This window comes from Alexandromys fortis, unplaced genomic scaffold (assembly GCF_014885135.2).
Source record: "Alexandromys fortis isolate MF-2015 unplaced genomic scaffold, M_Fortis_MF-2015_v1.1 scaffold_322, whole genome shotgun sequence".
NCBI lineage: Eukaryota > Metazoa > Chordata > Mammalia > Rodentia > Cricetidae > Alexandromys > Alexandromys fortis.
The window spans coordinates 2,559-20,669 of NW_026068222.1; the positions used below are offsets into that span (position 1 = coordinate 2,559).

Sequence of the window (18,111 nt, forward strand, 5' to 3'; positions counted from 1 at the left end):
GGAATTCTAGCAGAGGCTGCTGGGAAATGTTTGCTCATACCCAAGAAAATAACATAGAGAAGGGCTGAGTATGCCAGTCACAGGATGCCACTTTCTTCTCATTGGTCCTTGCTTTTCTATGCCCCAGTTACATCACTATGGTATTATTGACAGTTATTCAGCTGGACCACGATGCTACTCGCCACCAAGACTTTACCCAAGCAGTTCTCTTTCCTTCAAAGCTTCCCTCACAAGTCCTCACCTGGATGATTCTTGGTCCTTGGAGAGTCAGCTCAACTTTCTTCAGGATCCATGTTTGAATCCTCTGGACTCTATCTGAAGGACTCACAGAAGTTTCCATGGTGTGTTCTGTGTTATTCTTTCATAGTTAGTATGCTATGTTGTATGTTAATCGTTCCTGGTATTACTATCAGACACCCTGCTATTTCTATGACTGATTTTAAGTTTTTAGAAGATAGTGAATGATAGCTGATCTTTCTCTGTCTTTTGACACATGGAAGACAGTTAACAGAATGTTACCAACATAATTAAGCTTACATTTCTTACCAGGCTTATTTTCCAAATACCCTTCCACATGTTCCTTGTGTTGCCTATCTGCCTGGAATATTTTCTTATCATGTATGACCAGCAGTGCTTCATGTCACATGCTCTAAAGCCGATCGACTCTTCTTTAACTGTGATATCATATATGAGAAAGTTTCCTCAATTGTCTTGCGTAACTCCTATGGCCGTATTTAGAGCACAGCATTGTAATGAACTCTTTATATCACTGGCTCACAGCACAATTACAGTAAGGTGACAAGGACTTCAATAGATGAGCAATGAGAGCGAAAGGAAGTCCACGGTCAACGTGGAGCCCTCTGAATGATGGCTTCCTGCCGGTGCAGTGCAGGATTTTTCACATACCCAGTCGGTATTATACCAGTAAATCATGCCCCCAGCTCACTGTGTGATAAATTCAAGTGAGGAAGAGACCTTTTAAACTTAGTTCCTGCAAGTTTTAAGAGCAAAACTGAGGCCCAGTATATCTGAGTCTCAGTTTTACTATCCCTAAAATGCCCGGTGACCAGCAATCTGTATCCTACAAAGCAGTAAACGTTATTTTGTAAGTAATGAAAATGACATGTATAGATGCAATCATGCTTTCAAAATTCCATTTAAAGAACAAACAACTTGAATAGGGTCTTGGTAAACTCTAAGAAAAAACAGCTCTCGATATTATTAAGTGACCTTGGGAGTCAAGGGAGCTTGGCTTTTAGAAACAAGGTAATTTATCTGTCTCATACACATGACATTTTTATTAAACATACAGAAGAGAGGGCATGCAATTCAGCTCGGTGGAGTTCAAAAGGTATTTAGTGTGTGGGTTCTAAAATGTGTGTGTCAGGAAAGAGGCCACAGCCGACTCTCAGAAGGGCAGGCCTGCAGTGGGTCGCTGAAGCTCTAGCTTTTGAGACAATTGTTTATGTCAGATGTGAGAAGAGCTGTGCTGGGAATTGTCTCAGGCATGGAAACAATCTATCAGTTTACCCTCTGTCAGAGGAAAGCCCTTGGGCTGTCATCTTTCCTGGGAACATATTGAAATGGGAAAGTTCTCAGACATAAACAAATAAACAAGCGAGTAAACTTGAGTAAATTTGATTGCAAGCTAATACAGTTCTTAAGGCAAGGCTGGCAGAAGACACATTGCTTTGTGCTCTGCTTCTGGATGCCATGTCCAGAGACACATGTGGTGACTTGGCAAGGGGTGCTGCCCCTGGCTTGGAGCCAGACAGCGAGTTATAAGATCAGCTCCGCCACTCACCGTCATTGGGAATCACTGAACGCCTCAGTCTCAGTTTCTTTCCCTGTAAAGCGAACATACTTTAGTACTTGAGAAGACGGGTAATACACAAATCCATGGCTAATTTCTGTGTCTTTGCCTTTGCTTTCTTATTGTCTCACGAAACTAAAACATATTTATGCATGCTTGAATGTCACCTATAGGTGAACAAAAAGAACGACACGAATAAACATGATTACAAATGATAATGTAGAAGCAGAAAACAAGGACTTTCTTAAAAAAAAACACTTAGAGAAACACAGTAAAAATAGCTACCCCCTTGCGCTGTATTTACTGTTATTATTCAAATTTTATTATTGTAAAAAAACTTTTGAAGGGATATCATCTAGATTGAAGGTTCATGTGGATCTGATTTCTGAGACTGTGCCAATTTAATTGAAGCTGCCTTATTTGCATGGAAATACAAACAGAAAACTGTATTCCATGTATTTCTCCTTTCTTTCTTTCTTTTTTTTTTTTTTTTTTTTTTTTTTTTTTGCTTGGAACCCACTCCTAGAGAGTGGCATTTGAAAACAGTATGAGGTCAGGACTCTCCCAAATGATCAGTGGTAACATCTAAAACCCAACAAGAGTGAAGATTGTGTTTAGTAATAAGAAGAGAACTTTTGGCTGTTTATTAAAAAGATTAATTTGTTAATTACATGAACATCTGGGTTTTGGTTCATCACTTCCCTTGAAAACCTTGATTAATTTATGAGATTTCCATCCCCATTTACTAAAAAAGCAGCAAGTCATCGTCTGGCGTTCCACACCAATGAAGGCAAAAGTTAATTGGATTCGAGATCTTTTCCCATTTCTCCCTTCAGCGGTTCCTTGTTGCTGCTCTGAGTGGAACCAGGCACTAAGGGATTCTGTCTGCTTGTGTGAGAGAGAGAGATACAGAAATGAGAAGAATTACAAGTGACTGGAAAGTGAGTTTGAAAAAAATATTATTTAGTATTTCCTCTGGTTTGGGTGAGAAAATGTCAAAAGATGAACAAACAAGCTAACTTCAGAACTAGTAAAATATTTTCTTGATGCACACTTATGAAAAAAAGATTTGATTTGGATAGCATGTGCATGCATTACAAGGAAGCTGTTGAAGGTTTTCTTTGGATGAAAATGTTCAGGATTGGAAAGAGGAAGTCAGAAACGCACAGAACTCACAGTCTGCTCTCCTACTGAGAGATGTATCAGCAGATAGCAGCTCCCCCCCCCCCAGAAACCCACCACCTTTACACACACACCCCAGGAACAGGGAGCAGGAGACTGAGAAAGGGGGTGGGGCAGAGGTGGCAAGGGCCCATGGCACTGAAGAACCCACAGGCAGCTGAGAATGCCATTATGAGACACGCCTGCATTTGTCTCTTGACAATACTCAGAGAAAGGGAAATTCAACGAACCGGTTATAACCTCGCTTCTGCTTTTGCTTTGCATCTCATCTTATTGCTCCTCTGCTTTTCTTCACAGCATTATTTTCTGAGTTATAGTTGACCTTGTAATCTGTGCGTTTAGATTAGAAACCTCTTCCGGGGCTTGGAGGAATACGATACACATATGAATAATGCAGGGTGGTTCTGCCAATGCTTCTGGAAGGTAGGACAGGGATTTTAATGTTTTGCAGAACCAGACGTATGTTTATGCTTATGGTGACCATGAATTTCTAATCAGACAGTTTAGTTCATGTTTATACTAAGTCCAAAAGAAAGTATTTGTGTTAGCAAGGACTTTTTCATCAGAAAGATCTGTAAATGTTGCAAGGCTAGAAGACAGAAAGGAACTGTGAGATTCAGTTTTCACCTTACTTTCACCATATGCCTTCATGAAAATATAGGACAGGGCAGGTAGAGATGTTTACTTCTAATATATTAAAAGGAAGTTCTATTATAATGTTTTTCTGCATAAAGTAGACAACCATGAGAGAATAGGTTTTGATTTTTAATAATTTTCCACAATGTCCATTTTATTTGTACAATGGTAAATAAGAATAAAAAATCTGTACTCTTATCTGACTTTAAAGTAGGACCTTACAATCTAAATAATCAAGGCTCTGTAAAACCAAAACAAAATAATTTACTTTAGTTTATTCCTTCTTTGAACGAAAATAAAAATGAGACTTTACCAAGCCATTTCCTTAAACATTTTGTAAGTCCTTTCAGGAACAGCATTGATAACTAAGTTCATTGCCAACCAGGGAGAAGGCATAGGCTTACCTTTGTGTTAAACATCCTTAATATTTTTTGACACAAATAACAAGGAATCAATTTGGGACAACAAAGGTGTTTGAGTATCATAATAGTAACAAACATTTAACAAAACAAAGCTCATCATGACATTTACAAAGATAAAGTCTCCTAGTAGGAACTTTCCTAGTAGGTGGCACAGGGCAGTATCAGTGTGGAGCATAGGTGAACACAACTGGGGTGCCTGAAAGCCTGCACATACAGAGCACCTGGGACGTTTCATTGTCTTCTTCCTCCCAGTCGGGCTGATAAGCAGTGTCCGCATTCCTCTGTCACACAGCCCATTGCTTGTGTGTCAGAAAACCTGCCATTTAGTCGGCACTCTGCATTTAAAAGTGTGACCGAGGGGTGCTGGGGTTTTATTTCTTCAGAGATTCCAGATGTTTTCTCTCAAAATGTCCCTTCATTATTTCTCTCCAATGCACTGTTTTGCTGTAGAATCTCACCTGGTGAAGAGATACATCAGCTATAGTAAGTGTTCTATAGATTTCTAGGTTTGTGGGTAAATGAGATTTAACTGCTTTCTCTTCTTTCCATAGCTGTGAAGTGGAAGAATATCAGTATTTGAGCTGATCAAGAAAACTCTATCAATCAATAGTATAAAGGGTAAACAATCATTTTGTAGATAATTACATGTTAGAACTCAGGGTTTAAATATCTAGATGTCTAGTTTTCAAGATGATAATAATAACCATGGGAATAACCAACTACATTTTGATTGATTTTAAGGTCCACTCCATGAGGCACTGCTAAAGTGGCCAAGAACTTGATACTAGATAGATGATGGGTCTGGGGGAAAACCTATTACTATTATTCTGATAAAGGAACATAGCAATAAAATGTATCCTAATTATATATCATTATATCCAAGCACAGAGCATTGTTCCACCTTCATCAGAGAGACTTCCTCTTGCACTAGGTGGTAGTTAACACAGAGATCCACAAGAGGACACTGTATGGGAGTCAGAGAACTCAGCCCTAGCCGGGGTGTCTTTATCAAACCCCTTCTTTCCTGGCTCATGGAATGAAGCAGAAGAGGGGACAGAAAGAGTTTAAGAGCCAGAGATGATGAAGAAAACAGTGTCTTCTGGACACAGCGGGACTGATGCCTGTAATAACAGGGCCTGCACACGTTCAAACCAGAGGAAATTCTAGCCCCGAGAAGGGGAAGGGGAAGGGGACACAAAGTTCCACCTCTAACCAAGACCAAGAAGCTCTTTGTCACTGATACTGGCTGGAAAGGGAAATTCGATTTTCTCCAATTGTGTGTCAGGAGTATACTCCATGCCCATGCCCAGGCCAACACAAAACAGTCTTGGTTTTGGCTTATTTGTTTATTTTTTGTCCTATAGATTTTCTATCTTTTTATTTAATTCCTTGTTTATTGTTTTTCTTTTTTTTCCAGAGAGAGAGAGAAAGAGAGATTGAGAGATCCTGAATTTGGATGTATTGGGAGGTTGAGAGAATCTAGAAGGGGTGGGAAAGAATATAATTAAAATATATTATGCAAAAACTCAATAAAAATTTGAAGATAAGAACAACCAAACTTGAGTTCAAAACATTCTGGGCCAGGTCATTTAATGGCATCGATGAATAATATTTCAGTAAATGCAACTCTGTTCAATAAGCGAATCCTTGTGGTGAGTGCTAGCATATGAACAGAGACCAATTTACTGATTTGTTAAACAGGAGTCCAATTTGCCACCATGTACTAAACACACACACACACACACACACAATTTAAAGGTCAAAGAATGAAATTATTTAAGCAGCTGTCCTACCTTGGAAAAGGCTCTCAGTAAAGGTTAGAGAAAGCAGTAAGAAAGAGTTCTTCCCCCAGAACCTGCTCACTCACTTGGGGAGAGGGGGATGGACAGAGTCAGCAGCTTATGTGCTCACTATTCATGAAATTGATCTTCAAATGTAATAGGACATAAAGAAACCACAAACAATCAGAAGACAAAACCATCCGTGCAGCTACAGGCAACTTTCATCCTATGAAAGAATATTTACTTTATGAAAGATCCTTGGTTAAGCAAAAAGGAGTCTACAAAGTTAGGAAAGTCTTAAAAGACTGGGTGTTATTTAATCCTGCTCATTGGAACACAGCAAAGACCCTGACAATATCTGTGGATTTATGTAGATAGTTACAAAATAATTTTTGGTGAAAAACCCGAAGTACTCTATCTGTTTTTGAAATTTAAGATAAGTAGCCTAAATCTGTGTTAAAAAGCAAATACAAATTTGAAATGTTGGCTTCCTGATTGTATGATTCAAAAGGGAACACTTAAAAGGGTTAATTCATCACTTTGTGTCGTAAGATGCTGTTTATGTTTGCATCCTTAAAAAAGAAAGGAATTGTGTGTGGCAGGGGATAATCTTAATGTCTTGGAGAGAAGGGGCAAACTCAAAGGTCAAGGGAGAGAAAGCCATTGGACGACACACAGAGAAACAAAACAAATGACCAGGTCTCAGAAGATGGGAATGTGAGGGGGTCCACGGGCAGGGCTGGGGGTCTGGGTGGGGCGGTGCGGAGGGAGAGCACTAGTATTGGAGTGTGGGGCAGGATCTGATGCCCTGTAATTTAAAATAGTTCTTTGCTTGAGAAAGCAGTTTTGCTTTGTTTTCAACCAGCAGAAATTGTTTCTGAAATAAACTTTTATTGGACTGAGGATTTTTGAGGATCTTTTTTATTTCAGACAGGCATCAAAAAAAATTGCGTGATTTTTTTTAAAAAAAACTATTTTTTGAGAAATTAGTTTTTTGAGATGCAAATTTAACTCATTTACTTTATTTTGTATCCTGGAGTTATCCTGCTATAATCACAACTTTCCATTTATTTCAGTGTTAGGAGACTTTCTTAAACGACAAACTTTGGGTCTTCATTGTTTTTTTTTTTTTTTTTTTTTTTGGCATTCTAGTAGTAAAAGTAGATATTTATAACACAAGTTATGTAGAAAAACAAGTGAATTTAAACAGGAGAGATTTCAAAATTATCTTAATAATTTTTATGTGTGTGTATATATGTGCATGTATGTGATGTATAAATGTGTTTCTGTGTGTGCACTTGTATATGGGTGTATGTGTAAGCAGATGTATGTGCATGTGTGCCTGCATGTGTGTGTGTAAGTGTGTGTGTGTGATCATCATGTGTCTTCCTCAATTGTTTTGCACTCTCTCTCTCATCTTTTATTTGAGACAAGATCTCTCTGAACCTGGAGCTTGCTGATTGGCCCACAAACTCCTGGGATTTTTCTGTCTCTGGTTCGCAGCCCTGTGTCTCCCCGTGCTTGCTGCTCTATCAGGCTTTCTACGTGGGTTTTGGGATCCAAACTTAGGCTCTCACACTTTCATGGCGAGAGCTTTACAAACTGAATCATTTCCCCAGCTCCAAGACAAGTTTTATGTTTATTAATTAATTTATTTATTTACTGGATTCAATCTTAGAAAGCAGACAGACATGATCTCAGGAGTTCTGGTGAGAAATAGGCTAATTAATCTGATTTCATCAATACACAATGTATACATGGGTTAAAACATTATATTGTACTCCATAACTATGCACAACTAATATTTATTAGTCAAAAAAGAAAAGATTAAAAACAAAACATTCCCTCACTTTTTTGCTTCAGAAACAAAGAGAGGCTGGTATGAATTTAGTGTTTGATTTTCCAAGAGTCATGGTATTGTGCCTCCTCCTTGAACTGTCTATGAATACATTGCTTCAATCCATAACATTTTTTAAAATTTCAAACTAGAAATTCTTAGTTCCACTAGGAACTATTTCATCTCCCTGACTTCGTGTGCGGTTCCCTTTGATGGGGTCCTCTGAGGGTTCTTGTGACACACGGTAACAACAGCCGAGGTCCATGTGTGCTCCTCCCCGTCAGAGGACTCTCCCCGCTCTCATGCACTCTTGGCTGCTAGTCTCAACCTTCACCCAGGAACTATTTTGTTGGAACCGCTCCATTTGCCAAAGGGGAAGTTCCTGGGTGTGGTTACTGCTGTTCTTTTTAAAGTCAACAAATGACAGCTAAAGAAAGGGTGGAAGGTGATTTGTGGCAGTTAGGCCTCAGGCAGCTACACACACATAAACCAAAGTTGATTCCATTATTCCAAAAAACTATGGGCTTAGCTCCTACACGGCAAAGAGACAGATCTTCTAGTAATGACCTTGAGTTCAACTGGGTAAGTGGGTTGCTGCCTTTATCCTCAAAACAGGGTTTGTCCTCAGAGGGACCAATCTTATGTACCCGGAAATAGGCTCGAATGGGAGGATGCTAGGCCTTGGATGTGACTGAGCTGTTCTTCCCTGGTAGCCTTCTGCTGGCCTTTCCTTTAGTCATGGAGGCTTGTGGCCATGAAATGACTACGGTCACTGCAAAGTCATGAGGATGAACAGATGGCTTGAGCACTGGCCTGACTGAGCCTTTCATACCCAAATGTGGATTCCTCTGAGTCTACCAAACGGGAGGAACATACGCAACAGACAGGCAATTCCAGAGCTCTGCCTCTGTCTACCTGCCCACATGCATGTCTCTAGGTGATATTTATAGTCTTACCTGTTTCATTTTTCAAAATAATTTTCAAATGAGGATGTATCTTGAAGAATTTTGCATGTTTTGAAGCTATCATTTCTTGTGTTAGTATTTTTTGGGGGGCTACACATAAGTCCTCAGGAAAGCAGAAGCTAACCTCTGAGATCCTCCACTGCACCCACCAAACGCAGGTTCAGACTTACTGTTGTTGTCTTGCTGTTGAGCAGGGATGTGCTGGATAACCTCATAAACGGTGCCGTGGAAATCTTGCCCTGTCACACCGTCAGGGGCTGGGCCGGACCTATTCGGCATCTAGAAAACACAGAACTTTAAAGGAAGAAACTTAGCCTGAGCTTAGCTGGAAGTATGCTGCAGCTTGAGGGCGGCCTCAGGAACGTGACCTCCTCCTTGCTCCTCCTCCTGCTCTCACGCTGCCCTGTTTATTTACTTCAGGAATAGCTTGGAGATCCTGCCACCCTCTTCGTCACTGGAGAAGAAAGCTAGGAATACTGTACAGAAAAGAAGAAGAGTAGCAAAAAGGGAGATGAAAAAAAAAAAAACACAGCCTTACAGTTTAGAACTAGCCAGCACGCATAACTGTTACATTATGTCTTAATTGCTCTTTTGGACAGATTTTGTCAATCACACATGCAAGGATGGCTTAGCCGAAAGAATATGGTGAAGCCAACAGTCCTCCTCATGTCTCAAGCTGGTAAAAAGACATTACATTTCTGTAATAAAGTCTGTAGCCATGAACCTCTCTGGATGAAGCACACAGGGAGACAGAATGCTGAGAGCAAAGGGACCATTTTCTCATCGCAAGTAGTTCTTTTCTAAATAATGGCAGAAAGAACACCCAGAAGCAAGCAGTCACTTTTTGGTCCCATCTGAGTGGACTATTATAGGGGAGCAAGGAGACAGAGGACAACCCGGTGCTTTACATCCTATGAGTGCTCGCGAGCTAGTAAGTCAGGGATACATTCTGCACCAAACTGATCATTTGCAATGTTTTAAAAAGAGACTGGCTGAAAACAAATGGTTTCAACTGTAAAAGACCCTGCGTTTAGCCTAGGTGTAGAGTAATGAAGACATATACCTGTATATTATTAGGTTTTTACTATACAATAACTCCTCATGACAAGCAGGTAACTTCAAGGATGTGATCAAATATCTTTGAAAAGATATTGGAAGTTATGAGGAAGAAAGGAAGGAAACTGAGGAACAGAGTGGTCACTGAAACAACATGGAATAATTTGTTAGGAACTCCTGGTCCTTGGTTCTTCTTTTATCCCTATATTCAACCTAGTTACTTCTTTATTCATAGACTATATCAGGTAAAGAGTATTTTTTAAGTGGCGTAACTTCCTTATTTGTGTCAGTTTTACTAGCTCTATAAGAGAAGAAAATGAGAAAAAATGCCTTAGTGCCACAGATCTCAGTATACAGTGAGTCAACATTGTGAGATGCCTTTGGACATCACTGCCCTCGTTCTTTTTTTTTTTTTTAAGATTTATTTATTTATTTATTATGTATACAGTGTTCTGCCTCCATGTATGCCTGCAGGCCAGAAGAGGGCACCAGATCTCATTACAGATGGTTGAGAGCCACCCATATGGTTGCTGGGAATTGAACTCAGGACCTTTGGAAGAGCAGCCAGTGCTCTTAACCTCTGAGCCATCTCTCCAGCCCCTGCCCTCGTTCTTAAATGAATGCTGCTTACACCTCTGGGAAAGCAGAATTCTACTTCTTGGTTAATCAGCCACTAGGAAAACCAACCCTGGGAATACCAGACGCATCTGGAAAAGCCACAAATTCATATATTCCGAAGTCACCCAGAGCATCTTCGTGGCCTGAAAGGAAAAAGAACACTGCTTACAAAAGCAATGCTTCCCTCTGATATTTAAAAATGCATGCATTTATTTTTGTTTCATGGGAATAGCCACAGAACTTATCTTTATTGTCTGTTTTAAGTGATATTTGCATGAAACCATTTAATATTACCTAGTACTATATGGTCATAATGGCATTGAATGGTTTTGGGAATAACTTCTTCTCAAAAGGAAAAATGAAACTGAACTTGACCAATTATTCTTAAGGTCTGATGTGAAATACTGTATTCTATATTCAAATACACATATGTAGACAGGATCATGGATTGAAGACCACCGAGGCCTTAGCCTGGATGTCACAGAAACCTTTGATGCACTTGTAATATCGACTGTGCTTCGACAGATCTAACGGAGAATATTAGAAAAGAATGATCAATAACAGTAGTGGCACAGACACATAAAAGCCACTGCAACATAATAGGAACACCATCCGAACTTCATCTTGGAAATGAAGAGGGCAAAGGTAGTTTGGAGGAGCCAGATGGTTTGGGACCCTTCCCTTCTGTGATGCCCAATTACTGTAAGAGACTGGAGATGAGTCACATTCGGCTCTTAAAGTCATTTTATTTTAATTCTCTCAGCAGCCCCAGGAGGAAGTTTATGTCACTGTTATATAGATAAGGAATTTGAGGTCAAGAAAAGTAATTTCCCCAAGAGTAATGTGGCAGATATAGGACTGAGACCTGGCTCCTGGTGACACCACCATCCGCACATAAGCTCCATTGTTAACTTAGACCAGCTCAGTACAGAATTAACAATGAAGGTAGTGAGGACCGGCTGCGGACAAAGAACAGGACTGCCCCTATTACACTTCCATTTCTTCCTCTCCTGCGGGATTGTATAGCTAGCATTGTACATCCTCCGGGAACTACAAAGGCTCCTTTTGCTTTGACAGACTAATGATGAGAAGGCCAACGAGTGAGAATGGAGCGGAACCCATCTTCACTTCTCTGGTTTCTAGTTGCCTTGTCTGTATACGGAGTTGACGGTCTTTCCCTCGCGTATTCCCCAGATCTGTGTGGCTCACCTTGTAAAGGGAGGACACTGAGCAATACAGGGACTGTGGTTGTGCTAATATCAGCTTCTATTAATTCTGCTACGTTGACAGCCCTGTCTGTAAACATCCCTGGTACTCACTGATGATTAGTTAATATACATCGCTATGGATAACAGTCCTTTTCAGTCTAGCCATTACCTGAAAAGGTTTGAGCTTTTCTGTATTCTGACTCTGGTCTGAAAAAAAAAAAAAAAACAAACAGACATATTAATCAAAGGTTATGATTGACGGAAAATGTTTTTCTTACTTTTCACAGAAATGTATACATTACCGGCCTTCTAGCTTCTGCCTTATAGCTAAAAGCAAGAGAGGGAAAAATAGAGTAAGGTGTTTTTGGTAATTTTTTTTGCAATGTTTCTAAAATGTATTTTTTCTAATTTTAACTTACCTTTGTAAGGTTGGTATTTTTTCCACAGAAAAAGAAGACACATGGATATAATCAAAAACAGTGATATTCCAGTTATGCTTGCTAATGGGGACAGTGATTTTCCTTTTTGTGCAAGCTTCTCCAGTCCTAAAAAAAAATAATAAATTACTATACAATCTGAAATGCTTATGATTATTCTCTAATTAAATAAGACACCATAGCCTGTCCCTCTCTCCCTTATTCTCTCCTTCATCCCCAGATAGATGGAATAGAGCGATTTAAAAACTAATCTCCAAATGCCCTGGGTACATTTGTGCCTGGAGATGTGGTGGGAACCTTGGGAAATACTGACATGAAGTACTAATCATAGAAAGTTGTTCCTGTCACACTCTTGTGTTTGCCACCTTCCTATATCTCTCAGATCATTGTCTCTGCACCCTCGGATGCAGGGTGTTCTCTCTGCCTCCAGTCTCTCTACATCCTCTCTCTCTGCCTTCTGTCTTTCTGTTTTAGTATGATTCAGGGGTGTGATCTTTTCAGAGACACTATGGTATATATTTAAGGATGTGAGAAGAAGAGTGTATTTTAAATACACTTTACTACTTTTTTAAATAACCAATCAAGAAATTCCAATTACCAAATAACATGCAAATACAAGTTTCAATAAAATATTTAAAGTCAGTCCTGCTAGATGGCTTGACTCGGCTAGTAAAAGGACTCAGAATGGTACAAACTTGAAGACCTCCCTGAGAGTGACACTGAAACTCACTGTAGTAGGAAAACCTTGTCTCCTGAAAATCGTCTTCTGACCCCCACATATGCACCGTGGGACATGTGCAGCACCACACACACACATATGCATGCATACACACACATGCACACACACCAATAAAATAAAAATTTAATACCAATAGCCATAATACACATACTGAGTGCTTGCAATATACTAAATTCTGTACTCAGGATGCATGATCCATAGTAATTGCTGGGTCACCTTGGTAATCTTATTAGAGTGCAGTTATATTATCGCTTCTTCTGGGTGAGGACGCCGAGGCTTGTAATGGTGGGGCTATAATGGTGGGGATGATCCCAGGTTTTTAGGATTTCATTCTGACCCTTTCCAGTGCTGTTTGACACAACCACTTATTGACTGTGGTTATGTTACACACTATCGGCTGTGGGCTCTGATATGCTTAGTCATACATTAACCTATGTAGGAGGAAGTAGTTGCGACCTTTGTCTGCCCAGACTGATGTGGACTAAATCCAGGTAATGCCACTTTTATTTTAGACGTCGCCTGAGAATCTGGGTGTGATGAGGAACAGAGTGGCTACTCAGTTCTGCAATAAATGCTGAGCCAGCATCCCTTTCTTCTTCCTCCATAAAGGTGTTCAGGTCTCCAGGAGTTAAAATAAGTGGGAGCCTTTTATCACCTTCTTTTCCAAACATGGGGGTATCTAAAACTCTCTTGACTCTTCCCTTGTGGAATACTATCTTTAAAAATAATCTGGTCTTTTTCTACTCAGTACAGCTGGTAAATACCAAACTACAGTAGACAGGTCAGGGAAACCACGCTATCCCCTCTGATTTGACCGTACACTGTTGTCATATTCCCTTTGAGTCTGAGAGACAAGGATGGTTTCTACTAAGAAAAGTTCTGGACCATTTTGGGGTCACTGTGATCCTTTTAACTCTCTACCATTGTTTTTATTAATACCATGCTTGTTCATCAGTGATGCAAACAGTTTCTCTACTGAACTGGATCTGAATCAAACATCTTATCTGGTCTAATTCTGTCACAACATAGTTGAATATCTCAAGTCACCAAGGTAGAAGCATTCTGTTGAAGGGAGCACTGTCCCTTTGGGAGACTTATTTCCCCTAAGCTAGTACTAAGGCCTTAACTTCTACTTTTGTCGTGAGACCCTGGGAAAATTCCAATTAAAAAATAGATGTGTGTGTGTGTGTGTGTGTGTGTGTGTGGTGTGTGTGTGTGGTGTGTGTGTGTGTGTGTGTGTGTGTGTGTGTGAGAGAGAGAGAGAGAGAGAGAGAGAGAGAGAGAGAGAAAGAGTCCCATTTCTGTGCATGAGTCCATGGAAGCCAGTAAAGACATCAAATCCCCTGGAGTTGGAATTACAGGCAGTTGTGAGCAAGTGTTCTTAACAGCTAAATCATCTCTTCAATCACAGAAACCTCCAAACTTAACTATAAAACATTAGATGCTTCAACTCTTTCACCTCACAATAGCCATACTATTTTCCTGTCTCAAAAATAATAAATAAAGTAAATAAATAGAAAAAATCCAGCACATCTAAACATAATTAAGTGATTATTTTATTACGCAGAAAAACATTTTTGTCTTAGCTGATTTTAACATGTTCCTTAAAATTGAAAATATGCCAATGACAACTGTTTCAGACCACTCGATTCATTCTGGCAGTCAAGTTTCTTAAACTTGGCAACAGGCTTAATACAAAATAATTGGCCATCTTACCCTGAGACACAAAGGACACATTTCTCGGTTTTTCATTTTATCTTTTCCTTCCTTTGATAAATAACCAAGTTTGCAGATTCCATTTCACAGAGGGTCACAACCTTCCTGTTCCTCATTCCTCCTTGTGTCCATGGGCGTCTCCTGGTTGCCCTTTCAACACATCCCTTTGACTTCTATTCTTTGCACTCAGAGACCCATCTTGTGATGACCAATTCCTGTCACTCTAAAAGCTTGGCTGTAGTGAAGGCCAGCATCCTCTCCACAGAGACTGAGGATGCAAATGTCCTTTTCTGAAAACAATGATATTTCCTTTCTCCCTCATTTAGAGTGCCGTGGGTCTGCTCTTGTCCCCATTTCTCCACCTAGAATGCACATCAAAGGGCACCATGACTGTGGTCTCAGCCCTAGACAAGTGTGTTTTTGGACAGATAAGCTTCTAGAATTCTGACTTGAAAATAGTAGAGAAATTCTAGTCTTACTGCTCAGAGAATATATTTGGGACGATGGACTCGTTTACCAAAGCTGGAGTGCAAATATTTGCCCCCTCCTTAAGCAAACAAATAAAGTGGACTAACATGCCAAGTGTAAATATAGGCAAGAGGTGTGGTATCCATGGTATCGCTACCCTGCTGTTCGAGGCTGCACCCCAACAGGACAGCCATATGCTACATAGGCAGTGTGTCTATTTCTAGGTGAGGATGGGGCCCTGAGAACTCTTCCATCCAATCTGTTCACTGCTGATGGCAGCTGCCTCAGGTCCCCATGGAGATGAAGATGACATACTCTGGGCTGTGTTACCTACACACTTCTCATGCCCACTTGACAGACAAAGGTGTTATGGGGTAGGTCCTCAAGCAGCTATCATCAAAGGTCTCAAGATCCAGATGTCAAGGCTAAGGTGGTATCTCGATCTGTATCTTAATTTACCCAAAGTTGAAAAACTTGTAGCAAAATAGGAGAAATCAATCAATTTCTCTTACTAGTTTATGTTCTTTCCTACTTTTTAAATGAAAAGATTTGAATTATAATTTCTAATGATTGATTATCCACATTACATATACATTTAAAACACTTCTATTCTAGATACCTCTTAAACCATGCCCACATGCCCTCGGGGAATTTTGAATATTGAAATACACTTTAATATCTTCATTAAATACAAACCTTTAAATGGCTACATTTCTATATATATCTCACAGTAGTAATTTAGGTTCAGTTAATACTTTAAAATATGGATATGTGTATTTAAAGAAGTCCTTAATTAAGGTGTTAAAATCATTACTTTCAAATATAAATGCTAGTTCATTATTTTTTTTTGGGTTCACCTTCTTATTTAGCTTCTTTCGGATCACAAATTATAGACTCAATGTCCTTTATTTATGGCTAGAAACCAATTATGAGTGAGTACATCCCATGTTCATCTTTTTGGGTCTGGGATACCTCACTCAGGATAGTGTTTTCTATTTCCATCGATTTGCATACAAAATTCAAGATGTCATTGTTTTTTACCTCTGAGTAGTACTCTAATGTGTATATATTCCATCATATTACAAAAACATTTGTTCAACTAATTCGTTATTTTAATGCCTATTATTTTCTTGAAACAACTAGACATTACTTTCAGGTATAGATATTTTTTCCTCATAAGTATGAAATAGTGTATCTTGTGGACAAAGTACCTGCATATTTTTACATTAAATTAGCTGAGAAATTATTTAAAGAAAACATTTTGAATACAGATATCCATGTTTTGAAGTATTTACTGAGCCTAAATCACTACTGTGAGATGCACTATACATACACTGCTTTATACTCATAATCCTGTATGTATCGATTAAAAGGGCAACATGCACATCAATAGCTTAGTGACCTAAAAAGAATAGAAGTCTTTGAATTCAGGAGCTGTTTTGTCATTCATTTGCTGTGTGACTCTTCCAATTGCCTCTGTTTTCTTTAGATATCTCCACTGAGTCACAGAAAGCTCAATTAATAATCTCTCAAATTAGCTGTGAATCATAGCCCACAGAGGTGGAAGTCCCCATCTGTCTAGCTTCACGCAGGCTGAAGACAGAGAGCTAATTGTCACCTTCTCCAGCTTTCCTCTCCTTAACTGAAAACCACCAATAAAACTTTTGATTATTTCCCGACCTTGTTATTTTCTTTCGCATCTGTGACCCTGAGTCATCTTTGACTGCCTTTCCCTTCCCCCTCTATGTCTTATTGCTGAGACTTCAAAGCAGTTACATAGTTTTGCCTCATTAAAAATGAGGAGATTCAACTATTTTCTGCAAGTTGTGTCTGGTGACACAAAACTTGAACTTGATTCTAGAAACATCTTACAAACTACTTCAAATTCCCTACAAGTGTTAATACAGCTTGTCTGTCAGAATGTATAGTCTATAAGTGTTTGGCTGGCCTTGTAAGCCATGGTCATGTGTCAGTTCATGCTGCAGAAATTCATTAATCTTTGTTGCAGAAATTCATTCGTTTTTGAAACAGAAACAGTGAACACAACACATCACATCTGCATTAGTGATTTTCTTCTGTTTTTTACTTTTGTTGGAGACAAAGCTCAGTGAACCTTGAATATTGGAAAACAGCTATGAAAAACCACAATGAGGCCACGAATGTTGACAATCCTGGTTCACTCTGGAAAATGAGCACCTGTTCTCCTTGTTTACTACAATAACAAATGCCAGACTTTGTACAGGTCAAACAGGTTTTTGAGACTTTGCTAAGGACAATTATCCGACATGAAAACTGTATCTGTCTTTGGTAATAAAATCTTGGTCAAATACCGGGGGCTTCTGATATTATGAACACTCACTGGCTGAATATTAATGTAGAAAGTTAATAAGTAGGGAAGACTCTATTGTAATATACTACTACATATTATACTTATATTTCCACTTGCAGTGAGCATAAAGAACAAGTCTAACTTGATACTAAGATCTCACCAAACCATCCCATGTATGCTTTGGTATACATACACAACCTTGTTCTAAACTAAATTTCTGTTAGTTACATGGTGAAAAGCTGCTTGAGCCTATAAAAATAGAGTAAATTATAAGTCAAAAGATGTTCTTTAGTTGTCCGTAGGTTTGATACATCACATTTTGGTTAGGGGTTATTATCACGGGTTGCTTGAGTCTCAGTGCCTAGCTCTTATTTGTCCCATAGTAGGTGACAAATAATGCATGCGTGCTAATTTTAACCACTTTGAGCACATGCTTTGGAGGGTCTACAAGGAAAATGTATTACCTTTTACTGACCCAAAGGGGAACAATTTGGGTAAGTATTTTGTAAATACACTGGGCAATAGAAAGATATAGTTATGTAAAATTTAAATTCAAGTGAATAAAGATGAAATAAAATTGAAACTTTAATCCTCAGTTGCATAGCCATGTTTGAATCATTGAAAAGCTAAGCAAGGTTAGTGGCCTCCATGTTGAAAGTGATGGTACTGACAATTTCCTCCATGCGTAAAGTTCTACTGGACAACAATATTACAGGCAGGATTAAGGAGCTAAAAGTATACAATGGAAGAAAGAAAGCATCTTCAACAAATGGTGCTGGCATAACTGGATGTCAACCTGTAGAAGAATGAAAATAGATCCATATCTATCACCATGCACAAAACTCAAGTCCAAATGGATCAAAGACCTCAATATCAATCTGAACACACTGAACCTGATAGAAGA

At 39.2% G+C, this 18,111-nt stretch overlaps 1 protein-coding gene across 1 annotated transcript in view; it reads right to left on the bottom strand.

The window, feature by feature from the left end:
• Nucleotides 1–4,096: 4,096 nt before the first annotated feature.
• Nucleotides 4,097–18,111, bottom strand: part of Hepacam2 (HEPACAM family member 2) — a 38,462-nt gene continuing 24,447 nt past the window's right edge. Inside the window, exons 5-10 of the mRNA XM_050130584.1 lie at nucleotides 11,938–12,063; nucleotides 11,821–11,845; nucleotides 11,688–11,725; nucleotides 10,380–10,453; nucleotides 8,807–8,915; nucleotides 4,097–4,511 (exon numbers count right to left, since the gene is read on the bottom strand). Coding sequence (XP_049986541.1) covers nucleotides 4,456–4,511; nucleotides 8,807–8,915; nucleotides 10,380–10,453; nucleotides 11,688–11,725; nucleotides 11,821–11,845; nucleotides 11,938–12,063 — 428 coding nt within the window. The 3' untranslated portion in view covers nucleotides 4,097–4,455. The remainder of the gene's footprint in view (nucleotides 4,512–8,806; nucleotides 8,916–10,379; nucleotides 10,454–11,687; nucleotides 11,726–11,820; nucleotides 11,846–11,937; nucleotides 12,064–18,111) is intronic.